This window comes from Dryobates pubescens, chromosome 3 (genome assembly GCF_014839835.1).
Source record: "Dryobates pubescens isolate bDryPub1 chromosome 3, bDryPub1.pri, whole genome shotgun sequence".
Classification (NCBI taxonomy): Eukaryota; Metazoa; Chordata; class Aves; order Piciformes; family Picidae; genus Dryobates; species Dryobates pubescens.
This window is the reverse complement of record NC_071614.1, coordinates 13,727,323-13,755,003: the sequence shown is the minus strand read 5'-3', so window position 1 is coordinate 13,755,003 and position 27,681 is coordinate 13,727,323. Positions and strand designations below refer to the sequence as shown.

Sequence of the window (27,681 nt, the reverse complement as noted above, 5' to 3'; positions counted from 1 at the left end):
TTTGGAACAAGCAATCAGCTTCAAGTGGCTATTGGTTTGGATTTCAGAAGGTACTTCACATTTTTTGCCAGATTCATTCACTACTGTACCTCTGATTGTTAGAGAGACCCTTCAACAGAAAGGAAGTGATAGAAAGAACCACACAGAAACCCCAAGAAAACTCCTCCCGAGGCCCTGACAAGCAAATCCTTCTGCCCTTGCCCCCCAGGCTGAGCCCAGGGCTGCGTTTGCAAAGGCAGCCAGCTCAGGACAAAAGGCAGCAGGGCCCAGTGCGTGTCAAGGTTTGGGAAAGGGCCAGGAGCATCTTGGCTTGAAAAATTATTTTGTCACACCATTGGCATTGGTCCATAAGGGGAAGCACTGGTTGAAAGGTGAAGAAATTAAGATGATTAGAAGCTTTAAAGCTTCACAAATGGTAGAGTATCTCTCTTCTGAATGGATGTAAATAATAGATGAAAGGCCCAGGGCTGACAACAAAGGATCAGGGCGTTTAAGAGAATGTGTGCAGCCTGAATAGAGGTCTGTGGCCCAGGGCCAAAGGTCTTAACTTTGAGTGTAATTAGAAGAAAATACAAAAATGTCATTACTAGCAGGTGAAATGTTCAGCACGTGTCTGAAAAACAGCAATTTCAGAGCGGGAGCTGCAGGAATTAGCTTGCCCATGTCCTGCAATCACTGAATCTCTGCAGAGCCTGCCCTTCGGAGCCAGGCGCTGGGTGTGCGAGCCTTGCTGGCCGGCTGCTGGCATGGTGGGGCTGCAGTGTGCTGGGGTAGTGGCAGTGGCCCTGCCAATAGAGTTGTTTCGTGTCTCTGAGCACAGCAATCCTACCCAAAGCCTCTCCTGAGTGAGAGGTGAGGGCTGTAGCTGCTCTCTTAACTAGGCTGGGGTTAAAAACTGGCAGGAGGGGGAGGAAGCCTAAAGCCATGTTGCTTTTGACTGTAACACCTGGGGCCGGGATTGGGGCTGTGCAGCAGAAAGACACCTTCGTGCTGGTTTTGACAGCAGGCCCAAGGCTTTAAGCCTCAAATCCCATTTGTGAGCAACAGGGGCAATGCCTTTAAATCTTTTGGCAAAATATTGTCCACTTCTATTGAGAAACCAAAGCAGCTCATGTGCCTAATGAAGTCTTGTCAAGGTTTGGGCAGTGATAACTTCATTTAAAGCCTGTCCTGATGCTAATTACTGTGTTGTATGGCCCTAGGTGTTTTAGGAGTTACTCTTCTGCCTGCTTCTTGCTCTGCACCACCGTGCCCATTCTTTGGGGTATTTTAGGTGTGTTCTCTTTATAAACTGCAACTTCTGTTAGAAATGTTGACACTTAAATGCCTTTATGGGATGACAGAGGGGAGAGCAGCCAGCTAATTCTGATTTCATTCTGACACTGATCTCCAGTTCAGAGTAGCTTAGCTTTTCCTTTCCAGCTAAGAGTAAAATGATCACTTCTACAGTAACATCTTCATTTTTATGTTCCTGTGACAGCTACTTTCCTCATATGGAAGTGCTAAGTTCCTAACACAATGATTTCAGTGCCAAAGAGGTGCAGATTCTGTGACAAAAGTCTGCTTTCCTCCCGGCAGAGTGCAGAGATGCAGCCACGTAGCTTCAGCCTGGGAACAAGCCCCTGCTTCCCCCCAGCCCAGGTCCCTTTTCTCCCTAGGCCAGGTTTAGACAGGCAGGCTTTGTGGGCTTGTTCTAAACTATACACCAGCATGAGTCATAACAATTTTTCTTTTCTCCCTTCTTATTTTCCAGGTGTTGGGGAGTTTTAGACAAATTCGTGGCAAGGCTTCACGAACTCTTAGCTGCACCCTTTGACCATGACTGCATTTCACATAGGTTAGAAGGAGTCTGAGCAGGTACTGTACCCTACCAGACAGACAGTGCATGGGGGGGTTGTGTGCAGCAGCTGTGCTCCCGTTTCCTCTGCCTGCCTTTGAGCAGCACCACGGGCTGCAAAGAGCCAGCTGATTTGTGCCGTGGCCATGGGGACAGTGCCTGAGCTGTGCAAAAACTCTGGAAATCCAGCTGGGGTCGTGGAACAGCCTCCACCAAAGAGGGCTGGGCTGGGCTTCCCTTTTTTCTTGTATATTCACCATGAGGTCAACTTCATTATTTAGTGACAGTTCTTTTGAAGCTGTAACAATTTCCTTCTGCTGTTTTACTTAGAGGCACTGCAGATACCTAAGCAACTAGCTAAAAATGTTTTATGCACTTGGAGGGTGGATGTTTGTTTGTTTGTTTATTTGTCCTCTCAAAGGGTTTAAAACAAATGGGAAGAAGAATGCAGATCTTTGTAGTGATGGGGATGGGTTTGTGCTTCCAACTGAGATTCTCACACGTCTTCTTTTCTCTGCCTGCTTCAAGGGGGGAGGCTCTCTCCGTATACAATATTGGGCTTGCATAGTTTCTGGTTGCATTTAAATAGCCAGTGTACCCAGAAGGCTGAAGATCTTTTCTTGCTTTATGACCTGTTGTATCCCTGGGGCAAGGGCAGCTGAGCAAAGCAAGGGGGTCATGGCCACAGCCCGGGTTCTGAGTGGCACTTGGGGGGTTCCCAAAACCTGCCTGCAGGAGCATTTTGCTTGGCAACATCTGGAACACGGTAGAAGTCTGTAAGAGTGGGGAGCCTCTCGGATTTTGCTTTGCCAGGTGCTAGGAGGAAGCAACATTAGCCTTTTTGATTGGGAGGGGGTTGGGGGGAGGCAGATTCTGTGGTCCTGAAGTTAGGCTAAACAATTGCAGAGGTCAAAGGACAGCCGAGTGCGGTCAATGAGACACCCTGGGGTGTATTTTGTTACTTAGTAAAAGGAGCAGCATCCTAAAACCCTAAAGGATTCTCTTGAAAATCTGTGTTGTGAAAAGGTTTTATGAGTCTGATGGCAAAAAGTGCTGATTTAGCTGAGGAATGCTTGCTTTTGTCTAAATGAAAGGCTAATCCTCACCAAATGCTGGCAGCTATTATAGTGCAGTCAATGCAGGGCTGAAAGGACAGTTAGAGTAGAAGCTACTTTGGGATCCCAAATGTTTATCATTTTAATGGTTCTGTAACTGAAAAGAGTTTTGAACTCTCAGCTTGGATCCTAAAACTTACACCACGAGCAAAATATTTGAAGTAGTAAAACATGAAACCCCTTCATTCCTGAATTAACCAAGCATCTGCCCCTTCCCACTTACCCTACAGCCCCTTGCAAACTTGCTTTAGATTATCAGGGACACTGCCTGATTTAATCTGCTTTTCATCTGCTGACACATTAATTGGTTGGGAAAAAAAAAACCCACCAAAGTGGAGTTTTTCCTGGTCTTGAGCAATTTGTGCTGTTCTTACTGAAAAAAAATAATGAGAAAGAGTAGCTGATGAGTAATTAATTCCTAGAATTTGTCTTGTGTTATCTTTCTGTCAAGTGACAGCTCCTTAACACTTAACATTTGTCATAGAAGCAGATAAGAAATCAATGTCAGAGCCAAGACCTTGTAAATAACCCGAAAGGAAATGTAATAATGGCTGTCCTCGCCAGAGAGGTGGTGGGGGAAGGCCTGGGCATGTGGCAGAAAGGGTTCAGTGCTTTTTGTTTGCCTTTGGAAGCAGAGGTTGCTGCGAGGCACAGCCCGGGGCCCTACTGTCTTATGCAAACACTCCTGGTTGTGCTGGGGAGCAAAAGGCCCTCGGCAAGCAGCGGTGGCACTTTTACAGTGACTGAGCTGGTGTCTCCCTGTGATCTTTAAAAGAACACCACAAGGGGAAATATTCATTTCCAAGGGGGGAAAAAATGAGCAAAGAGGTTTAGAAGTAATTTGGTTTGGAAGAAAATGTGCTTGCAAAATAGAGCTCTCTAGAGACCTTCCTTGTTAAACTCTTTAGAAGTAATCTATAGAGGTGTTTAGTATTGATTAGTGTCAAGGTTAAGGCACCTTAAACAAATGAAGCTGGGAATGGATAAAGCCATTAAAATACAACTGGCCTATTCAACACACAAGTTGTTTGCCTAGCATTCAGGTTGCCACAAAACTGACACATGCCTCAAAACTCTCCAGATAACTCCTCCTGAACTCATCAGCTAAGGGCAGCCTGTGTGTTTGAGGGGTACACAAAGGAGGGGCCAGAGAGATGGCAGCACAGGCCTTAGCGTTGACTTTCTAGGCTTTAGCTCCCTGCTGCCACAGTAAGGCAATGCCACATGAAGAAAGGGTTAGGAGGATTGATTCAGCAACGGGGCTGGGCTGGCTTTTGCTGTGGGATCTCAGTGAGATGTCTCTCTGAGGCTCTTTGCAGCTAGCAAGAATGAATGCCACATTCTACAGATGTATCTGTATGGGATGAAGGGCTGGATAAAGCAGAGCCCTTACATGGTTGTATGTATAAAAGCTGTCTATAAAACATGTGTATAAAATGTAGCCCTTACATAAATATGTGTATAAAGTAATAGTCCTTACACAAATGTCTGTAAAATGTAGCCCTGACATAAAATATGTGTATAAAATACAGCCCTGACATGAAAGACATTAAAACTGCTTAGAGAGTCCCCTGTTTGAGCTGTAATGCTTCATTTTGTCTGTACCCCTGGAATTTAATGACTCAAAGTATGTTAAATGGAAGCACATGAATCATGAAGATGATTTTTCTTTCATCTGTTGGAGAAAGTTGTTCTGTTCTGAAGTATTTTTCAGGTGGTTCTTGTTTCGAGCAGAGTTTAGCCCCCAGGAAGAGTTTTAGGCACAGTGTTTCTGTTCTGCTGTGGCAGCAGTCACAGAAAAATCTTCTGAGCACTCTTCTGTTGTCAGTGTTCCCTGGAAGCTCTATGTGGATGTCTTCCAGAGTGCACTGAACCTGTGCATTGTCTGTGCTGCTGACTCACTAAACCATAAGAGCAGCTTTGGGAATCAAGATTGCATCTGCCAGCATGTTTGCTTTGCAGGTAAGTGGAGCCCAGGCTGTAAATGTCATTAAGAATTTCCTCTTAGGAGAAAAACAGGTGAAAAGCACACCTGATGTCTGTAGCAAGTCAGAGATTCATAGAGTCCCAGAAGGGTTTGGAATGGGAGGGACCTTAAAGATCATCCAGCTCCAACCCCCTGCCATGGGCAGGGACGCCTCCCACCAGCGCAGCTTGCTCAAGGCCTCATCCAGCCTGGCCTGGAACACCTCCAGGGAGGAGGCAGCCACAGCCTCCCTGGGCAGCCTGTGCCAGAGTCTCACCACCCTCACTGCAAAGAATTTCTTCCTCCTTTCCAGTCTCAATATCCTCTCCCAGCTCAAAGCCATTGTCCCTTGTCCTGTCACTCCCAGCCCTTGTCCAAAGTCCCTTTCCAGCTCTCCTGGAGCCCTTTCAGCTACTGGAAGGTCTCCCCAGAGTCTCCTCTTCTCCAGGCTGAACAGCCCCAACTCTCCCAGCCTATCCCCACAGGGGAGGTTCTGCAGCCCTCTGATCACCCTCATGGCCTCCTCTGGACCCTCTCCAGCAGCTCCAGGTCCTTCTTGTGCTGGGGGCCCCAGAGCTGGAGGCAGTGCTGCAGGTGGGCTCTGAACAGAGCAGAGGGGCAGAATCCCCTCCCTGTGCTGCTGCTCTCCCTGCTCTGGCTGCAGCTCAGCACTCAGCTGGCTCTGGGCTGCCAGGGACCAGTGCTGGCTCCTGGGAAGTTTGTCACCAACTGACATCCCCAAGGCCTTCTCCAGGCTGCTCTCCTCACCCAGGCTGGATTTGTACTTGGGATTGCCCTGACCCAGCTGCAGGACCTTGGCCTTGTTGAACTTAATGAGGCTGTCTTGGTCCCAGCTCTGCAGCCTGTCCAGGTCCCTCTGGATGGATCCTTCCCTCCAGTGTGCAGCCAGACCACACAGCTTGGTGTCATCTCAGCCTTGCTGAGGGATCCTCAGTGCCACTGCCCATGTCCCTGACAAAGATGTTACACAGCACTGGTCCTAGCACTGACCCCTGAGGGACACCACTTGCCACTGCTCTGCATGTGGACTCTGAGCCGTTGACCACAACTCTCTGAGTGCAGCCATCCAGCCAGTTCCTTATCCAGCCAGTGGCCATCCCTCCAGTCCATGCTGTTCCAGTTTGGTGACCAGGATGTCTGTGGGACAGGGTCAATGCTTTGCACAAGCCCAGGGAGATGCCATCAGTTGCTCTTCCTTTGTCCACTGGTGATGTGACTCCATCATAAGCCACCAAATCTATCAGGCAGGACTGGCCCTTGCTGAAGCTGTGCTGGTTTCCACCAATCACCTCTTCTTCATTTTCCATAGCCCTTAGCAAGGCCCTCAGCAGGATCTGCTCCAGCCTGACTGGCCTGGAGTTTCTGGGCTCTTCCTTTCTGTCCTTGTTGAAGATGGAGCTGATGTTTCATTCAGTATCCTTTTTCCTTCTTCCAAGACAATAAAGAGCCCAGACACAACTTACCATGGTGAGAGCTGAGCTGCAGCGCAGAACTAGCACAAGCATTAGAAGCAGAACATTGTTTTCTTCTCCTATCACTAGTGCAGAATTGTGAGTTTGTGCACTGTTGGTTTAAACCAAGACCTTTAGGCTTTCCTCTGTGTCCTAGTTTGAGCTTCCAGCTCGGGACAGAATCTGGTTTTACCCCAAAGGAGCCAATCAAAGCACTTGCCCAGAACTGGAAGTTAATGCAAGTAGTATTTATGAAAGTAAACAAAGTACAAAAGGTGGTTAAGGTAGAAGGAATATATAAGCAAACCTAGAATCAGCAAGGGATCAAGCCTGCTGGTAGACTATGCCCCACTACACAGCAACAAACCAGCTCCCCCCAGCAAAGCCTCCTGCCCACACAGCCAAAGCAGGAGTCAAGAGAGAAGCTGGCAGGAAGGTTTACCTCTTAAATATTGAATATACAGAAGAGGGAAGTGAATAACACCTTACATTATCCAGTGTCTCCCCCTTGGGATGGACTTCTTATCCCCCAGGAGGAGTTCCATCTCTGTGGTACAACAGTTAACCCTTCACCTGCAACATTCCATTCCATTCCATTCCATTCCATTCCATTCCATTCCATTCCATTCCATTCCCTGCAGGAGTCCATTAATCAAGCTAGAAACAGTCTCTGTGTGAGTAGTAAAGTCTAGGCTGCAAATCATTCCTCATCCTGGCTCTCTATCAGGTGTTGGTCAGGGTAGGAGTGTAGAGGACATCAGGAAACAACCTGCAACACTTTGCCAGACCTCAGTGGCATTATAGCAATGCCATTTGTGGACATTTAACCTCAGATACTTCCTGGGACTCTCAAGTATCTAGAGGAGTTAACTGGAATGGCCAAGCTCCTCCTGTTAAATAGAGTCCTGGGCATGATTGTAAAGTCATCTCCTCCTGTTGGCCTGCTTGCTGGAAATTTCATCATAACTGAAGTCTGGGATGTTCCAGATGGCCTGGTAGTGATCTGCATCTTTGATCTCCACCAGGGGCTGCCCCTGCTCAGTTCAGAGGTTCTGGAGAGTGCTTTGTTTATTGTGCAGAAGCATTTGTGGTATTCTGAGCTCCGTTGTGACATGAGACCAACACAGGCTCTGCACAAGGCAAAGGAAGGGCTCTGCACAGCACTCTGCACTTGGAAGGTCACTTCCACTAACATCCAGTATGAAAAATGTCTTTGTTTTCATAAATGGAAATGCTCTGAGCAGCAGGGACCTTGCAGAACAGGCCCAAATGAGACTAACCTTGACATTACTGGAAGGTTTAAGCTGGTTGTTAGGGGCTTGACCTGTGCAGGGCTTTGCTGCCTGGTCAGCCTCTTGCTCTTTGTGCAGGACTGGCCATGGGAGCAGCTGCCTTTGCTGCATCACAGACTGAAAGTGACTGCAAAAGCATGTGAGATTAGATGTGCCTCTGTCTAGAGACTGTACGGGACCTTCAGATAAGGTTTGTTTGTTCTCTTCTAAAACACATTCTGGGTGGAAGTAAGCAGAAGCATGAGAGTTTTGACCAGCTGGGAAGAAGAGCTGTGCAGGAACCTGCTCTGAACAGACTTGATAATCAGCATTTTGACACCAGCTCTCTGCAAAAGAAGAGAAGCTTCTCTCCACCTTGGTGGTTCCTTTTCAGGGGTGATGGTTTCCAAGCAGGTTGAGGGAGGTGACCCCACCAGGAGTACTGCATCCAGTTCTGGAGCCTCTATTACAGGAAAGATCTGGAGGTGCTGGAAGATGTCCAGAGAAGGGCCACAAGGATGAGCAGAGGGCTGGAGCTGCTCTGCTATGGAGACAGACTGAGAGAGTTGGGGATGTGCATTCTGGAGAGGAGAAGGCTCTCAGGTGACCTTCTTGTGGCCTTCCAGGATCTGAAGGAAAGAAAGCTGGGGAGGGATTTTTTAGAGTGTCAGAGAGAGATAGGACTGGGGGGAATGAATCCAAGCTAGAGGAGGGTAGATGTAGATTAGACAGTACAAAGACATTCTTGACCATGAGGGTGGTGAGAGCCTGGCACAGGTTGCCCAGGGAGGTGGTGGAAGCCTCATCCCTGGAGGTTTTGAAGGCCAGGCTGGATGTGGCTGTGAGCAACCTGCTGTGGTGTGAGGTGTCCCTGCCCATGGCAGAGGGGTTGGAACTGGCTGATCCTTGAGGTTCCTTCCAGCCCTGACAATTCTGGGCTTCTATGCAAACAAGAACTCTTTGAGGCTTGCCTTATTTTCAGAGAGGGCTCTGGAGGGAAGCAGTCATTTGGGGGAGCAAACAAGGACCAAACACCACATCTAACCTGGCCAAGTGTGCTAGAGAAGGCAAGTTTGATTACTTAACAGTTTATTACTCCTTGATTTAATTTTACTTTCAATCTAGAAATCTGTGCTAGGAATTTGTTTAGTCATCTGCCTGGATGGGAAAGGAACAAAATTTGAGAGTGCTGTTGGCAGCATGATGTGATGTAGGGAATGCTGCATGTGCAGCTCTTGGGTGCAGGCTGCTCTCCTTTGTGCAGTGTCACAGACATGCTCCGGCTGCAGAGATGATCTCTTTCGACCTGAAAACCCTGACGTGACTTTCAGGTTGTGTGTTTGAAGAGCTACCATGCTGCATCTCCAACTCAGCCAGCTTAGAATAGAATAGAATAGACCAGGTTGGGAGAGACCTTTAAGATCATCATGTCCAACCTATCACCCTAATCAACTAAACCAAGCACCATATCAAGCCTCCTCCTTCTAAATACCTCCAATGATGGTGACTCCACCACCTCCATGGGCAGCCCATTCCAATGGCCAATCACTCTCTCTGTGTAGAATTTCTTCCTAACATCCAGCCTAAACCTCCTCTGGCACAGCTTGAGACTGTGCCCTCTTGTTCTGGTGCTGCTTGCCTGGGAGAAGAGACCAACCCCCACCTGGCTCCTACCTCCCTTCAGGGAGTTGTAGAGAGCAAGAAGGTCTCCCCCGAGCCTCCTCTTCTCCAGGCTAAGAAACCCCAGTTCCCTCAGCCTCTCTTCATAGGGCTGTGTTCCAAACCCCTCACCAACTTTGTTGCCCTTCTCTGGACTCCCTCCCTCTTCATGGGAGGGAGTAAGGATTGCTTAAGCAAAAGAAAGTCTGGAGTTTACCAAGTCCTCCTGCAGTGTTTCACTGCCAGCCTGTTCCAGCAGTCCCCCAGCAGCACATGCACCAGGTGAGATGAATGCTGTGGGAAAGGAAAATGCTGAGTGCATGCTCCTGAAGAACTGTGTCAGCTCTGGAAGCTTTGGAGAGCTAAGGAAGTCTGTCCTGCCATCATGGCTGTTACTCAGGAGCAGGTGTTCCAGAAGGGTCACTTTCTGAGTATCAGAATGAAGGATTTTCAGAAAGTCTCTGCAAGTTGAACAGCAATTAGTTACCATTGCCTGCCTATAGAAAGTTCTGTGCCTGTCTTAGTAGCACTGGCACAGGAGAAAATGTGAAGCTAAAAAGAAAGAGCAGGGGAAAGCTTCCCCTGCAGGCAGAGATGCCTGGGATGACTTTTATTATGGATTTGTTTTGGTTTGTTCTATTTGCTGTGTCTTAGTGAGCTTTCATCCTGCTTTTCTATCACACACTCTCATCTTGGTTAGCAGCCTTCAAACTCTTGGACGGTCAGCAAACAGAAATTCCTACACCAATCATGAATGATAGAATGGCCTGGCTTGGAAGGGACCTCTGAAGGTCATCCTGTCCAACCCTCAAGTGACAGCTTCTTTGCAATGAAGAGAGAGCAGAAGCTCTGATGTTTGACACCCAGATTTTTGCAGTCTAAGTATTTACAATCATTTGCAGATGTAGTTTGCTAAGCCACAGTGCATGGCCCTGCTCTGTACTGAGGACTATAAACCAGCCCCAGGCAGATAAATATGTGCTTAGAGTTTTGAGGGCTGAAGGCAGATCCTGAGAGGTGGTGTAGAGAGGATGTGCAGGAAGGAAATGCAAGAGAGTTACAAACAAGTTGAAAAAACTCCAGGGCTGGAGGTAACATCATTGCCATTAGCCTCATCTCATGATCCAGTCCAGTGGTATTGGAGTGCTGATAACTTTTATTGATAAGGCACTCAGAGGATGCTTGGGATGGTAGGTGAAGTGCTCAGCTTCCTCCTAACCAGACCACATGTGCTGAATCATCATCATCCCTTTCACTGCCAGGAGCAGTGCAGGGTGAGGTGACACTGTTAGCATCTCTGTCAGTGCCAGGGGCAGTGGCACTGAGGCACCCTTGCCAATGACACCAAACTGTGTGGCCTGCTTGACACACTTGAGGGAGGGGATCCATCCAGAGGGACTTAGACAGGCTGCAGAGGTGTGTCCAAGCCCAGCCTCATGAAGAGGGCAGATAGCGACTGGAGATGAGGAAGAAATTCTTTAGAGTGAGGGTGGGGAGGCACTGGCACAGGTTGCCCAAGGGGACTGTGGCTGTCCCCTCCCTGGAGGTGTCCCAGGCCAGGCTGGATGAGGCCTTGAGCAGCCTGGGCTGGTGGGAGGTGTCCCTGCCCATGGCAGGGGGTTGGAGCTGGATGATCTTTAAGGTCCCTTCCAACTGAAAGCATTCTATGAGGTTTTCCAAAGTGCTCCTTAGTGGTTTATTGGAGCTGGCTCTGCAGGGTGTTGTGGGAGCAGACAGTCCTTGTAATATAATAAAGTCTTTTAACACTGCCAAACCCTGGAAATGAAAAGCTGGCTTTGCAGGGTGAGCTCTTGTTTTAATCTGGATTTTTCCTGTTGAAAGAAGAGAGAAACTGTACCTCTGCTGCTGGAGATGTGATTTTCCCATCCCCTGTGTGCACTGTGAGTGAGCCCAGGAGCAGAAAAGGATTTATTCCACCTTCTACAACTGAATTTAAAACCCATGGCAAACCTTCACAGTAACATTTCTAACCTCATGACATCATTTCAAAGGGCTTGAAAAACCTTGCAGTCAGAATAATCACCATCATTAATCCTGGAAGCTTCTGTGTTGTGAAGGAGAGAGCTGTTCAGGGAAGCTCATGCTCCACTGTATAATCCTCTCAGTCTTGGTCCTATGCTGCTGTGCATTGGGTTTTGATTTACTGACAGCTGAGTTTTTAACAACTCTTCCACTGTTTTATGGACAAGTCAGTTGTCTTCTGGCTTCCTGTCACTGTCCACAACCATGTGTCCTCAACCTTCCCATGAGACCCCAGGGCAAGCAGCAGGAGAAGACTCAGAAGGATAGGTATATTGAGTAGTCTAAACACTATTAAATTCCACAGTAATAAGAAAGCAGAGGAGGAATACCTAGGGAAATGGTGGATTTGCAAAGGCTTAGGGAGACAATCACAGAATTGACAGGGTTGGAAGGGACCTCCAGCATCATCTAGTTCCAACCCCCCTGCCATGGGCAGGGACACCTCACACTACAGCAGGTTGCTCACAGCCACATCCAGCCTGGCCTTAAAACCCTCCAGGGATGAGGCTGCCACCACCTCCCTGGGCAACCTGTGCCAGTCTTTCACCACCCTCACGGAGAACAACTTCCTAAGGGCTGATCTACATTTCCTCTTCTCTAGCTTGAATCCATTCCCCCCAGTCCTATCACTCCCTGGCACCCTCAAAAGTCCCTCCCCAGCTTTTCTGTAGCCCCCTTCAGATCCTGGAAGAACACAAGAAGATGTCCTCAGAGCCTTCTCCTCTCCAGACTGCACAAGCCCAACTCTTTCAGGCTGTCTCCAGAGCAGAGCAGCTCCAGCCCTCTGCTCCTCCTTGTGGCCCTTCTCTGGACACCTTCCAGCACCTCCAGATCCTTCCTGGCACAGAGGCTCCAGAACTGGACCCAGAGCTCCGGCTGTGGTCTCAGCAGAGTGGAGCAGAGGGGCAGAATCCCCTTCCTGGCCCTGCTGGCCACACTTGCTGCTGGGTGGCTCCTGTTGAGAGGGCAGGGCTGTGTGAACAGATGTGTAGGGGTGGGTAGCAGAGCATGGTGCATGCAGCTAGTGCCAGCCCATGGAGACAGGGCCTGTGTGTGCACAAGGCAGTCTCTGCCTGTGGGGAGGAGCTGTGTGTTCACAGCAGCTGTCAGATGTTCTGTGATTCAAAGTGCCTCACCAAATGGGATCAGCTGCAGTTTTGCTCTGTTCCTGTTCCAGTCTCTCCAGAGTACTCTTTCCTGTTGTCTCCCATGCTCAGGTAGGCTCACATTGCATTCAGGGCTTCTAGCAGAGCTTCAGTCCTTCCCAGGACCCAGGCCTCCCGCAGTCCTGCACGTTGTGCCCTCCCTGGAGGTAAATGAAGTAGTGAGGTCAGGTGTTTCCTGCATCTGCCTGTTGCACTGAGAGCCCTTTCAGGGAAGAAGTTTCTTTTAAGATCCAACCTAAACCTCCCCTGGAGCAACTTGAGGCCCTTTCCTTTTGTCCTGTCACTCGCTCTTATGGAGAAGAGACCAACCCCAACCTGGCTCCAATCTCCTTTCAGGGACTTGTAAAGAGCCAGAGAGTCTCTCCTCACTCTCTTTCAGACTAAAGAAAGATCCCAGCTCCCTCAGCTGCTCCTCACTAGCCTTGTTCTCCAGACCCTTCACCACCTTCATTGCCTGTCTCCAGCCCCTCAATGTCTTTCAGTGATCTCAAAGGTCTTTTTCCAACCAAAACAATTCTATGATCTCTTTACTGAGGAAATGGCATCAAATGTGATCTGGCACATGCAGTCTCAGTCCTTTACTAGGGGAGTGTGTTGAGTGTCCCCAGTGCACCATGTCCCCAGTTTTCCTCACACCTCCTCAGGTACTGCACAAGTTCAGCCTGCCTGGAATGCAGTGACTCCAGGTGGGAACCACATCCCAGGGTGTAAGGGTTTAGCAGGAGGGATAAGCTGCCTGCTGCCCCAACACAAAAGAGAGGAGAAAAGTGACACAACTCAGGGCTGAGATAAAGAGATAAGAGTTTAATGTAACATGAGACATCATAATCACAGTGCATAATTACCTTAGCTAATAATCTAATTACCCTAATAACACAATGCAGGATTACCTTAGCTCAGCCTGTTTGCAGGAGCAGCACAGTGAAATACAGGGCAAAAACAGAAACCCAAAGCCAGCAGAGACCTGAGTGCCACCTGTCCCACTGCCATGCCTGCAGAGAAAGCCAAGAGCCAAGAACACATAACCCAGGAGCAGCAACCAGGAAGCCTGCCATGCTGCAATCTGAACTTCCAGCCCCAGGACACTCTGCTCCAGCCAGGACTCTCATTTGTGAAGCTGGCTTGACTGCAGCATGGCCTGGATATAACAGCAGCAGGTTCAGCTCAACCATGACACAGGGCAAGGTCTCTGCAGGTCTTGTCACCCAGCTCCATGTGCAGACAGCTTGTGAGGTGATTTCCAGTTTGGGGCTAGGAAGAGCTGACTTGGGTTTATGTAGTTTGATTTTAGCTACACAGACTTAACTCTAAAATGGTGTTTTAACACTGCAGCCTTACAAAAGATTGCATCTAAAGGTTCTGGGAGGACATGGGAAAGATGAAGGAAGCTGTGGGGTGTCAGGCAATGAGCACAGTTGTTGAACTCAGAGCTTAAAGCTCCTGAGCTGCTGTTTTATGAATGTGGCTGAAGGGTGGTCTAGAAGGCCACCAGCATCCTGGATCAGCAATGGTGTGGCCAGCAGGAGTAAGGAAGAGATTGTCCCCCTGTACTGGGCACTGGTGAGGCCACAGCTTGAGTACTGGATTCAGTTTTGAATCCCTCACTCCAAAAAGGAGCCTGAGATGCTGGAGCAGGTCCAGAGAAGGGCAGCAATGCTGGGGAAGGGTCTGGAGAAGAGGGCTGGGGAGGAGCAGCTGAGGGAGCTGGGGGTGTTGAGTGTGGAGAAGAGAAAGCTGAGGGGAAAGCTTCTGGCTCTCTAGCAGGTGCCTGAAGCAAGGCTGTCACAAGGTGGTTGTTGATCTCCCAAGTAACCAGCGATGGAACTCGTGGGAATGGCCTCAGGCTACATCAGGGGAGGTTTAGGCTGGATATTAGGAAAAATGTCTTCATGGAAATGGTTGTCAGGCACTGGCACAGGGAGGTGGTTGAGTCACCATCCCTGGAGGTGGTTAAAAGCTGTGTAGATGTGGTGTTTGGGGATATGGCTTAGTGGTGGACTTGGTCAAGTATAGTTAATGGTTGGGCTTGATGATCTTGAAGATCTTTTCCAACCTAAATGATTCCATGAGAGTAGCACCCCCTGTGCTTTGCCTTCTGTTCCATGGTGTGAGGCACCTGCTGCCCTGTCCCACCATGCTCCATCTGCCTCTGCTGTGCATCCAGTTGTCTTCCCAAGGAACTGTCCAAATCCCAGGCAATCTGATGCAATACTCCAAGTATAGACACTCTGACCTGAGGAACTTTGTCAGGAAAGAACAGTTCTGCTTGATCTATCCCATTCCTCTGACACAGTAGTGCCAGCATCAGGCTGACAGACTGGATCCTGAATAGTACTGGATACTATCAGTGTAAAATGAAAAACAAAGCTGAAAGGAAATCCCACTGTGAACTGAGGCAGGACACACTGACAATTCCTTTTTCCTAATAGACTTTGAGAGTGAATTATTCATCTGCCACTTGCTACATAAGGTTGGAAGTTCTTGTGCAGCTGTGATTGAACGTCCTTAACTGAGTCAAAAGCAGGATCTCGAATGGACACTGCAGGATAAAGGGGATCTTGCAAAGGCTGTGAGATCAGGGATGTTAGTGGACCACTCTTCCTTGCCCTCCTGTATTGACTCATGCAGAAGTCCCCACTGAAGGCACTGCTGGGCTTCTGTTTCTGGCTGTGAAGCCTGCCTTTCAATTGGTGCCTGCCCTCGTGGTTGTCATTACGAGCTGCCAGCCCTTCTGCTGCATGCATGGTCATGGTACAGCCTGATGATGCTCTAACTGGAAAAAATCCTACTCCCAGAACATTTCTAAGAGCGAGGTGAATAATAGAAACTGCTTTCTGTAGCTGAAGCAGCAGTTCCCAGGCAGTCCTGCAGCTGAAGAGGGGCCTGGGCTCCCTTTGCCTGAGATAACCCTTTGAGATACAGAAGCCGTGCTGGGCCTGTCAGTGCCTTTGTGAAGGAACTTACTCTCATTCCCTTTGAAGAGAAACTTTCCTGTGGGGTTAGGCCAGATCAGAAGGCAGATTATGTGTTTTGGAGAACACAATTACATCATTAGATTAAACACAAACTAAGGGCTTGATAGAGCTGACTTAATGGAGGGTGTTTGCATCAGATTCATCATTGGCTATCAGGTAATTGTGAAATTGCTTTAAGCCATAACAACACCACTCCCTCCCACCCTCATTCTCCACTGCAGTTCCTGTGCTTTAAAGTCTCTGGGGTCATGACCCACCTGGAGGCCAAATATGTGGTATCTGGTGTCCTGAATGATCTGATTATATTTTTACCAGCAGAGCCAGAGTGCAGGTCTAGCTCCCAGGAGCTGTTGGGTAACAATCCTCCTTCAGCAGCAACCATCATACCTTAGTGTCTGGAGCTCTGCAGGGGAGCACCCTGAGTGATGGAGCCTGCAGCTGCAGGTCATCCCAGTGCTAGGGAAGTCTTCCCTCCTGTCATGTTTTGCTGCAGATTTGATTTGGGAGTGATTCCATTTTAATTGTGCCTTTTAGTCTCTCTATAATAAGTTTTAAGGACATGAAATAAAAATGTTCTGAGTGGAGTGGCCAAGCTGGTAAGGAGGGGAGGAATGGAGAGTGGCTGTTGTCAGACTGAATCTTCTTGCTTGGCATGGTGGGAAGGGAGAACACAGAGCAGCAATTCTTACTGTACTCTGCATAGTGCACACATGAACATCCTGCAGAGTCCAGCCCACAGCAGAGCTCAAGAGGTTACCAGCAGAAGCAGGCAGCTTATGAATTGCACTGGTAGGCACTGGTGCAGGTGAAAGGTGAGGGCTGGAATATTGTGTGACAGATGTGCAAACTGCATGTTGCTGGGGATCTGCCCAGCTCAGTACTGGGGTGTGGCAATGCCAGTGATGAGCAGTGTGAGCAATCTGGCAGGGCAGGCCTAGAGCCTGACATGGAGGTAGGCCATGCTCAGCAGAAGTGCAGAGCCAGCTAGCAGTGTACCAAACAGTGCTGTCTTGCAGCATGTAACTAGAGCAAGGCACTGGCAGCTATAAACACAGCAAGTTATCTTGGGACAACAGGACATGCACCTGCATCAACAAACCTCGTGTGCCATCAGTACTTGGACCAATAATCTACAGTAGTGTGGTGTGTGGTCACTCATAGGGAACCAATGAGTCCATGCCAACAAGGCACTCTGAGTTTATATAAGCTGTAGAAGTTCCCTTGCTAGGCACTTCTGCCTTTCCTTTCCCTTCTTCTTCCATGCTATGCTTTACTGTGCTATACTCACACCTTAGGCCTGTGCCATAGGCCTGCAATACTGGAACAATAAAGGATCGATACTCGATCATATTGGTCAGCTGTATTGATTCCAGTCTCCGCCGCCGATACTGGGGTAGCTGCAGTTAGTGTGCAAGTCTGTATGGACAGCATTCTGTAGCTCCAGGTCAAATCTCCAGCCCATCAGAAACCTCTCGGGCACCCAGGTGTGCTCTGGTGCAACTATGGCTGGATACAGGACAGTGGGGCTGAGGGTGAAAGCTGATGGCTGGTGTTGCCAGGAGAAAAACAGGCAGGGGGGAGCTCCTCAGCCAAGCCCAGCTCCCTTTTCTCTCAGACACTGTGTCAGACAGTCACACAGAGTGCCAGCTCTCTGGAAGGAACCCCAGGGGTCATCTGCTCCAACCTTTCTAGGTGATGGTGGAGTTGAAATGAGCTGCCCAGCACCCTGCCAAGCTGAGCCTTCCAACTGCCCTATGGAGGGCACTCCACTGCTGCCCTTGGGAGGTGATTCCAGTCTCTGACTGCTCTCAGGGGCAAACATTTTCTCCTGCAATCCCATGGGAATGTCCCCAGCAGTCCCTTGTCCCCATCCCCCCTTGTCTTTCCCATGGGGCTCCTTGGACACAGGGAGTCTCCATCCTCCTGGCAGCCTCCCTTTAGCTGCTGCTCCATGGTGATAAAGTCTGCCCTGAGCCTTCCCTTCTCCAGGCTGAACAAACCCAGCTCTCAGCTGGCAGAGCTCCCAGGCCTCTGAGAATTCTCCTGGTCCTTCTCTGGACACTTTCTGGCCTGTCCACATCTTTTTTGTACAGTGAGGACCAAAATTGCAGGCAGTGCTCCAGGTGTCTCAGCTGCACTCGGCCTGGGACTCTCTTTCTTGCATCCCCTGAGCAAACTGATGCTGCATCAGATGGCCAGAATTTTAGGGAAAACTTGTCTCAATATCACTCAAAAGCAGTGGGTTGGTTTGGTTGTTGTATTTGAATTGAGTGGCTGTGCACAGCAGTGTAGGACATCCATGTTGTTTGGCTCACCTAATAATGAGCACCAGTGGAGTTCCATGATGGGTCTGCTCCTATTTACATGCAGATGTGGCAGGCACCTGTGGTAAGCATTTTTTTTTCACCTCTTTTTTTTTCCTTTTTTCAAATTCCACCAATTTATTTCTCCCTGAATCCAGCCCAGCAGACACCAGCAGGTTTGCAACCCCTGACACTGCTGCTGCTGTGGTGGGCTCGCTGGGAGCTGCCTCCAGTTACACTGGAAGGAGGAGCACAAAATGCTGGGTGGTGGCAGCAGGCAGTGAGGGGCAGACTCAAAAGCAGAAGCACCAAAGGCATTAACACCTCGAGCTGGTGCTCCTGGCTGCTGGGCAGGATGGGTCAGGATGCAGGACCTGAGTGACTCAGCAGCTCACTGCCAAGGGTCTCACCAGCTCCTTGCCCCTGCAGATGGAGAACCTCCTGCTGCCCCCACCCCTGCTTTGCCCCCTTCAGCTCCCTGCAGCTCTGGATGAGGCCCTAATGGCCTCGGGCAGTGTTAGGAAATCAGCTGCCCAGTGCTTGTTCCCAGCTAGTCCCTGGGGCTCCCAGCTTCCTCCCCTGTAGCCAGCAGGATCCCCAGCCCCTCTGGTTCTCCTGCCTGTACAGCTGCCTCCCTGAGGAGTCTTCCCATGCCCCCTTCTCCCTTTCTGTGCTGCAGGGAGGAGTGCTGGCACAAGTTCTGTTCCTGTGCTTTCCTTCCTTGGCATTGCCAAGGGCAATCTTCTTCGTGCTTAGTAGACTAGAAACAGCCTCCAGTAATAGTGACCAACCTCCTCAGGTCACCTGCAACTCACCATCCTCTCTCTGGGGGCCAGGGAGGCACATTCCACAGCCTTGGCTCATCAGCAGTTTTGCTGTGTGCAATCTGTACTTCAGCAAGAGTTCCCCAGCAAAATGACAGCAGCTGGCATGGATTCTGCACAACACAGGGATTGTAGAAGACATGGGGGAGGAACAGGCTTCAAAACCACGGGATCACAGCATGGTGAGGGGTGGAAGGGACCTCTGCAGATCACGGAGTCCAGCCAGTGAGCAGGATCATCCAGGGCAGGTCACACAGGAACAGGGCAGGAAGATGTCCAGGCAGGCCTTGAACATCTCCAGAGATGGAGACTCCGCCACCTCTCTGGGCAGCCTGCTCCAGGGCTCTGCCACCCTCAGAGAAGTACCTCCTCATGTTTAGATGGAACTTCCTATGGTCAAGTCTATGCTCTTGTGCTGGGGACCACTGACAAGAGCCTGGCCCCACCATCCTGACCCCCACCCTTAGATATTTGTAAGCATAGATCAGATTCACCCTCAGCCTCCTCTTCTCCAGGCTAACCACCCCCAGCTCTCAGCCTCTCCTCCCATGAGAGCTGTTCCAGTGCCCTCAGCATCTCAGGGGCCCTGTGCTGGGCTCTCTCCAGTAGCTATTTGTCCTTCTTGAGCTGTGGAGCCCAGAACTGGGCCCAGCACTGCAGGCAGATAGGAATTAGAGGTTTTGGAGGGAATTAGAGGTGCTGTGGGAATTAGAGGTTTTCTGATTCCTAAAGGCTGATGAATTTTATGATGTATTTGATTCTAGCTGAAGTCTTTTCATTTGAATACATGCCTGAAACCCTACATTAAGCACACTGTACCTGACAGAAACTTCCACAGCACAGGGATGGAATGTTGTGGTGTGCAGCTGGATGGTCACTGGATGTGATGATGTTTTCACTGACATGTGTGGCAATGTCCTCTCTGCTGTCAGGAGAGGGCAGGACTGCAGGCACTCAGCTGATTTCAGCAATGCTTTGTTCAGAGGCTCCTGGCAGGATTCAGGCCACTTCAACCTTAATGCTGCTTCAGCTTAACTTTGTCCCTCACTTGGTGTAGTTGTTTGTACACACTCCCTGATGCTTCCAAATGGAATGAAAATGTATGGAATGCTGAAGACAGCCTGGTTGTCTTAAGGTCTTTATTGCTGACATACCTGACTGAGTCCTGTTCAGAAGTGGTGTTTGTGTTGGCTCTGACTGGGGGGGAATGGTTTGCCACAGCACTTCCTGAAGACCACTCAAAGTCAGAGATGTGCAATTCTTTTCCCAAAGTTGTATGAAGTCTCTGACTGAGCAGGGACCTGAGCCTGTCCCAGGGTGGAGGTGAGTAATGAGTTAAGCTTCATGCCTCTGTGTTCTACTAGTGTGAATCCTCACTATCAGCACAGGCTGGAGGATGTGGTAGAAAAAAGCCCTGAGGAAAAGGACTTGGGGGTGCTGGTGGGGGAGAAGCTGGCCAGGAGAAGGCCAAGGGCAGCCTGGGCTGCATCCAAAGCAGTGTGGCCAGAGATGGAGAGAGGAATCCTGCCCTTCTGCTCTGCTCTGGGAAGACCTCACCTGCAGTGCTGTATCCAGCTCTGGAGCCCTCAACACAGGAAGGACCATGGAGAGGGTCCAAAGGAGACCATGAAAATAATTAGGGGGTTGGAGCAGCTCTGCTGTGGGGACAGGCTGAGGGAGCTGGGGGTGTTCAGCCTGGAGAAGAGAAGGCTCCAGGGGGTCCTAACAGCAGCCTGCCAGTACCTGAAGGAGGCCACAAGAAGGCTGCAGAGGGATTGTTTGCAAAGGCCTGCAGGGACAGAACAAGGGACAATGGCTTCAAACTAGAGCAGAGCAGAGCAGATTTAGGTTGGACTTTAGGAGAAAGTTCTACACCATGAGGGTGGTGGAACACTGGAACAGGTTGCCCAGGGAGGTGGTTAAGGCCCCATCCCTGGAAATATTCAAGGTGAGGCTGGACAGGGCTCTGGGCAACCTGATCCAGTGGAGGATGTCCCTGCTGAGTGCAGAGGGGTTGGACTGGATGAGCTTTGGAGCTCCCTTCCAACCCAAATTGTTCTGTGATTCCCTGATTCTATGATTGGTTTAAAGCAGAGCTCAAATGCTGCTCCAAGTGGCTGTTATCATGATTGTACTTTTACAGGTGGCCCTGGGGACCTTGAGCAACCCAGTGATAAAGCAGAAGGGGAACTGTAGGTTTTCTAAATGTCAACTTATCTTCTTGGCCAAGGTCTTTTCCTGGTCATGGGGCTAGGTGACATCCAGTGAGGGGAAGTACAAAGATAACATCACAGGGTTTGCACTTTCCTATTGATCCCATTGGGGAAAAGCTCTCTTTTGCAATCAGTCTCTCTGAACATGCAGTCTTGTGTTCAAGACACTGGAAAGTGTTAGATTGCTGATTCTTTGGAGCACATCGTGTGTGTGATGAGATCCAGCACAGTGGCAAATGTCAGGGAGTCTCCCTTAGCTCTTTGTAAAACCTTCCAGGGCCAGCCTGGTACTAAAGGTTTACATCTGAGAGTCTGTATCCAAATGCTGGGTGCACAAACACAGCTCTGTGGGCTGCAGAGAGCTACAGGGCTGCTTGTGCTCGAGTGTTGCATCAGTTCATCAATTCACCATTGATACAGACACATTGATGCAAACCTGATGAAGAGAGACTGAAGGGGCTGGGGAGGGATAGTGTGAAACGGGGGAGGCTGAGGGGAGACCTCCTGGCTCTCTACAGCTCCCTGAAAGGAGGGTGTGCAGAGGTTGGTGCTGGTCTCTTCTCACAGGCAATTAGCCATAGAACAGGAGGGAAGGGCCTCAAGCTGCACCAGGGCAGGTTCAGACTGGACAGTAGGAAACATTTGTTCACAGCAGGAGTGGTCAGGCACTGGAAATGCTGCCCAGGGAGGTGGTGGAGTCACAGCCCTGGGGGTGTTTCAAGGTGGTTTAGATGTGGTACATGGGGATATGGTTTAGGGGTGACCCTTGTAGAGCAGGGTCAGTGATGGTCCTGAGGTTCTTTTCCAAACCGAATGATTCTGTGATCAGTTGTCACAGCAGATATCTCACTGGTTGTTGTCTCTAGACTGGTGTAAAGCAGAATTGAAAATGAGAACACTTGACAGCATTTGCTGTGTATGGTTTGGATGTTATTTATTTCTCCTTGTGTTGCTTACACCTTTTGTCAACAGAGTGTGATTAGATCATCTGAATGACGTGCATCAGACCACAGTAAATCATGATGTTGCACTGAGGGCACGGCCCTGAAAAGACAAGAGAACTGACCTGCCACCTAATCTCAATTAATCTCAGCAACAGCAGAATTCAAGGTGCTGGATGTCTCTGTGCAAATGGCACAGACAGGTGGAATCCTGCAGACACACTTGTTGGACAGTGAGTGATGAAGCCACACTCTCTGGGTTAATGGTCTGTGCTACACACCCTCTGGAAATCCTAGACAAGGCAGTGATAGTGATTTGATCTGCCCTGCTTTAAACTCTGCAGCAGGCTGTGCATGCAGAAGGCACAGAGCAGTGTTGGCAAGGTGCTAGAAGCTGCTACTGAAACGAGAGGCTGAGGGAGCAAGGGGAGCAGCAGTGCTGGGCAGAGCTGTTGCTGTCCCAGCCTCCTCCTGACTGACTTTGTATCACACGGACCTCAGTGAGACCTTGCTCCTCCTCTGTAAACGGTCTGCAGATGCCCTTCCCCACCCCCTGCTCAGCTGCTTTCTCTGTGGTTTCAGATCATGGGGAATTCATATGCAGGGCAACTGAAGTCTGCCCGTTTCGAAGAAGCTCTTCACAACTCCATAGAAGCTTCCCTGAGGTGCAGCAGCGTCGTCCCGCGGCCCATCTTCTCGCAGCTCTACCTGGATCCCGAGCAGCCTCCCTTCGTGCCGGAAGGTAACCAGCAAAGTATGGCACCCCACACTTGCTCTTTGCTGGGGGGACAGGGGGCAGGCTGCCTCTCTTGAAGCAACACCCTAAAGCTGCTCTGCAGCTCCTCCTGTGACACAGTCTGGCATCACCAAGGAGAAGGAAGGACAAGGGGAAGGAAGAACAAGGGGAAGAAAGGGCAGGGGGAAGGAAGGGCATGGGGAAGGAAGGACAAGGGGAAGGAAGGACAAGGGGAAGGAAGGGCAAGGGGAAGGAAGGGCAGGGGGAAGGAAGGGCATGGGGAAGGAAGGGCAAGGGGAAGGAAGGGCAGGGGGAAGGAAGGGCAGGGGGAAGGAAGGGCAGGGGGAAGGAAGGACAAGGGGAAGGAAGGGCAGGGGGAAGGAAGGGCAGGGGGAAGGAAGGGCAGGGGGAAGGAAGGGCAAGGGGAAGGAAGGGCAAGGGGAAGGAAGGGCAGGGGGAAGGAAGGACAAGGGGAAGGAAGGGCAAGGGGAAGGAAGGGCAAGGGGAAGGAAGGGCAGGGGGAAGGAAGGGCATGGGGAAGGAAGGGCAAGGGGAAGGAAGGGCAGGGGGAAGGAAGGGCAGGGGGAAGGAAGGGCAGGGGGAAGGAAGGGCAGGGGGAAGGAAGGGCAGGGGGAAGGAAGGACAAGGGGAAGGAAGGGCAGGGGGGAAGGAAGGGCAGGGGGGAAGGAAGGGCAGGGGGAAGGAAGGGTATGGGGAAGGAAGGGCAAGGGGAAGGAAGGGCAAGGGGAAGGAAGGGCAGGGGGAAGGAAGGACAAGGGGAAGGAAGGGCAAGGGGAAGGAAGGGCAGGGGGAAGGAAGGGCATGTAGAGGGGCTGGCATACTGGCTGTTTTCAAAGCAGACAGATGCAAGTGCTGTTGTTTCTGGTACTTTTACCTGTTCTCAGATGTGAAGCCCAAGGTAGAGGAGCTGGACAAGGAGCTGGGACATCGCTATTCACAGAATGGAAGCCTGGACTTCTCTACCAACCAAGCTGCTAATGAAATGGAAGAGGAAGAGGAAGAGGAAGATATGTCAGATTCGAGTAGCCCACCAATTCCATATTCACAGAAACCTGCCCCAGAAGGGTCTTGCACTACTGATGGTTGGTGTCCATGGTTTTGCTGTGTGATCTTTGCAAGTAATTCCCAGGGTTAGAAACTCTGCAGCTTGGCAGTCTGGGGATACAGTTTCTAGGCAAAGCCCTGAAACTGAGAAGGTGCAGCTTGCAAGGGCTTGTTCCAGGCCACAAAATGCACTGTTTGAAAGCAGTGCCTAGGACTGGCTGTGGCCTCTTGCTGGTTTGTGAAAGCCCTTTGCTTTCTGTGGTTAGCAGTGGTGTACTGTCCTCAGAGAGCTTATGGAAGTCAGCAGCAGTGGGGCCTGGTTCTCCATCTATTTCTAAACTGCTCTCAGAAACAGTGGCAGAGCTGGATTGTTGCTTGCATAGGCAGAAGGTAAAGTCTGGAGAGAGAGAAAATGCAGAAGAGATTTGGTGTTCCTTCTGCTGCCAAAGGAGAGAAGAGAGTGGAATCTTGTCTGGCTTGTCTTCCCCACCTGCCTGCAGACCACTGCTTGCTTACCCTGAGCTGTCCTGATGGTTGTTCAAGATGAGCACTATTTGAGTTGGGTTCTAAATGTGCTGCAGAAAGGGTCAGATCATTATGCAGCTGTTTGGGACTAAGTAAACTTACTGTAATGAGTTCATCTTATCCCATAACTGTTCTGTTCTGAAGATTCACCTTCCTTGGACAAGTGCCATAGTTTAGACCCAGCTGGCACCTGAGCCCCACGCAGCTGCTCACATGCTGCCCCCCACCTCTTGGTGGGATGGGAGGGAGGGAGCATTCTCCCTGTAACACAGAAGCAGAGAGGCTGGCTGCTGTGGGAGGCTGGGGAATATTGCTGGGAGAATTTGTTTTTCCCAGAGCAGTGTGTTTGCTGTGCTGTGCAGGCTGTGAGCTGGTAGGAGGAGAGCAGGAGGAAGTATGAAATGTTGGATTGCTAGGAAGGGATTCTCAGCTGAGGATAAGTGTGAATGGAGGCTGCAAAGTCTCCTGTGGAGAGCAGGAGCAGTTCTGATCATTTATGTTGTAAAGTGAGATATAAAATAAGCTGGGCAGGATGTGGAGGAGAACCAACAGTATGGAAAGAGAAAGGACTTCTAGCCATGAAGCTCTTTGCCTGCTAGGACAAAAGCTGAGCTGACATAGGCTCATGTCTTCTGAATACAGCAAGGAGGAAACACTAAGGAGGGAGAGGAGCTGGTAATGCCAACAGGGTCCTGCAGGAGTGTTAATGCTTGTGAATGTCAAAGATGGAGGTTCTTTACTGGGGACACAGTTCTGGACCAGCCCTCCAGTAGCAGGAGAAGGACCAGATAAGCTGTCTGGCTCCAAGGCTACCATGTACTTGATTGTGAAAGAACTTTTTATATGACACCAAGAGATATTTCTCAGTCTCTGGTGGCCCCTGGTTGCACATCCACATCCAGACAGAACTGTTAGTTGTGAGCTTTCAGCCTGTGCCTTCCCCACATGCAAACTGTTCTGTGTTCACCAGTTGCTCTGCTGCCTCTGCTCAGGATTGTGTGGTGAGGATGAGACCTGCCCAGTGCAGCAGTGCCAGGAGGTGCTCAGCTCTCAAGCAATGCAGCCCCCTGCTGTAGCTGTGCACTGCAGCTCAACAGGTTGTGCTGTAGCTCCATAGCAGATGTAAGATGGATAGGCAGAACATTGTGAGTCCTGGAGAAAGGTGACCTTCCAGGGGCAGCTCTGTGGCTTGGGCTTTGTCTGGAAGTCTTCTGTGATCAGAGCACACTACAAGGAAGTGCCCTGGGTTCCAGCTGCAGAATTTTAGGGGGGTGGATAGTTTTTGTTCAAGTTCACCATTCTGAATGCACACAACCTGTGCAATCTGTTCTTAGGTGTCAAGGAGCTGGTCTGGGAGAGCAGTGGGTTTGTGTCTGGAAAAGGAAAGGAAAAGGCTATTTCAAATAGTGCTGCTGGTCTCTTGGGACAGCTTTGTGTAAGTGTCCAGAACACCCAGGCTCCCAAACAGGCATGCTGCAGGCTGTATACCATCTCTGCAGCCCACATCTCTGCTGCCTATCAGAGGGCTGAGCTGTCAGTCACACTGCTGCAGAAGGTAGATCCTAATGCCTCTACTGATTGCTTAAACCAGAGAAGTGCCTTACAAGTGAGTTTGCTCCTTCCCTGAGCTGGATCCCTTCACCCTCCTGTTAGCCCACTGCAAAGAGCATTTGCTGCTGATCCTCACTTCTAAAAGGGATTCACTTATTTTCAGGGCCTTTTTTTTCTCTGCTCAGCACAAACCTTTGTAACTAACTTACACCTCCCATGGGAGTAAGGTTTCAAGAGAAATCCTTCCTCCTTTTCACACAGGGACCTCAGCTATGCGGCAGAGCAGCCCGGGAAGCTGTTGTGAAGCTCCTCTTCGCTCCAGCTTTGAAAAGAGGCTGCTGCTGGTTTGTGGAGTAGCATTTGATGCAAGCTGTGGGAAATACAATAGTGGCACCTTCCTTTTGTTAGTAAATCCTCAATTTACCTGATGCTTAAAGAAAGGCCTAGGTAGTTTCAGAAGCAATTAGGTAAGCAGGTACTTAACACCTGATCACTTATTGTGAGGTTACAATAGCAAGTGACAGTGGCCAGCAATTTATATGTAATTGTGGGAAGCTAATTCCTTATGCAAATAGTCCATTTACTGCAGTACAACAAAGAGCTGGTGCCCCACTGAAACCACTTCTTGTGACTGCTGGGGAAAGGGCAGACACAGCCAAGGTTCATCCTTCAGAAGATTGCAGCGTTCCTAGGTGCTGGCCCTTTGGGACTGGATTGATGTAAATGAAGTGATGGTGCAGAATGCAAATGTGCTTCTCAGAAGAAAAGCCAAATGAGGTTTCTTTCAAAGGCAGATCATGTCTGTAAAAGCTCTGCCTTGCTTTTTTGGTAGTTGAGAGTTGGGGTTGTGCAGTCTGGAGAGGAGAAGGCTCCCAGGAGACCTAATTGTGGCCTTCCAGGATCTGAAGGGGGCTCCAAGAAAGCTGGGGAGGGACTTCTGAGGGTGTTAGGGAGTGATAGGACTGGGAGGAATGGAGCAAATCTAGAAGTGGGGAGATTCAGACTGGATGTGAGGAAGAAGTTGTTGCCCATGAGGGTGGTGAGAGCCTGGCACAGGTTGCCCAGGGAGGTGGTGGAAGCCTCCTGCCTGGAGGTGTTTGCAGCCAGGCTGGATGTGGCTGTGAGCAACCTGCTGTAGTGTGAGGTGTCCCTGCCCATGGCAGGGGGTTGGGACTGGATGATGCTTGAGGTCCCTTCCAGCCCTGACAATCTTATGATTCTGTAGTTGCAAACCTCTGATGAGAATACAGATGCCTTTCTTTCTTTAAAGCAAAGCTGGGCCCTGTGGGAAGATGATATTTCTTTTTTTCATGGAACAGCTCAGCTGTGAGCTTCTACTTTTCAGAATTACATGTTGATAAACAATGTCATAAAGAGAAGCTGGTTTGGTCTAGTGGCTCCCAGGTTTTCTTCTCTTCATACTTAGATGTCCATCAAAGATACACAGGGAAATGTGACACTAAGGTGCCATTCTTTCTCCTTAAGTCATCTGTGTTAGTGCTGCTTGACACAGGAATGCAGGTACAAGTTAGCTTGGAGCAGAGCAGCCTGAGGGGTGCTCTCATTGCTGGTGATAAAGATGTGCAGGGCAATGTGGGGAGGATGGAGCCAGGCTCTGCTCAGGGATGTCCAAGGACAGCACAAGGGGCACTGGGTGCAAGCTGGAGCAGAGGAGGAGCCACAGGAACAGAAGGGAAATATTTTTCAGTGTGAGGGAGACAGAGCCCTGGAGCAGGCTGCCCAGAGAGGTTGTGGAGTCTCCTTCTCTGAAGACTTTCCAAAGCCACCTGGATGTGTTCCTGTGTGCCCTGCCCTCGGTGACCCTGCTCTGGCAGGGGGATTGGACTCAATGATCTCTGGAGGTCCCTTCTGACCCCTAACATTCTGTGAGTATCTGTGAAATGTCAGTGGATTTGCCATGTTCTAAATCTTAAACGTGGGCAGCACAAGTTCTTGTACAGAGACATCCTGCCCTGTGATGTGGCGATGGCTATCTGCAGCAGATAAGCATCAGTGCAA

The 27,681-nt window shown here is 50.0% G+C and overlaps 1 protein-coding gene across 1 annotated transcript in view; it reads left to right on the top strand.

The window, feature by feature from the left end:
- Positions 1–1,759: 1,759 nt before the first annotated feature.
- GREB1L (GREB1 like retinoic acid receptor coactivator) overlaps positions 1,760–27,681 on the top strand; it is a 99,087-nt gene continuing 73,165 nt past the window's right edge. The window contains exons 1-3 of the mRNA XM_054179683.1: positions 1,760–1,857; positions 22,368–22,527; positions 23,427–23,624. Coding sequence (XP_054035658.1) covers positions 22,371–22,527; positions 23,427–23,624 — 355 coding nt within the window. The 5' untranslated portion in view covers positions 1,760–1,857; positions 22,368–22,370. The remainder of the gene's footprint in view (positions 1,858–22,367; positions 22,528–23,426; positions 23,625–27,681) is intronic.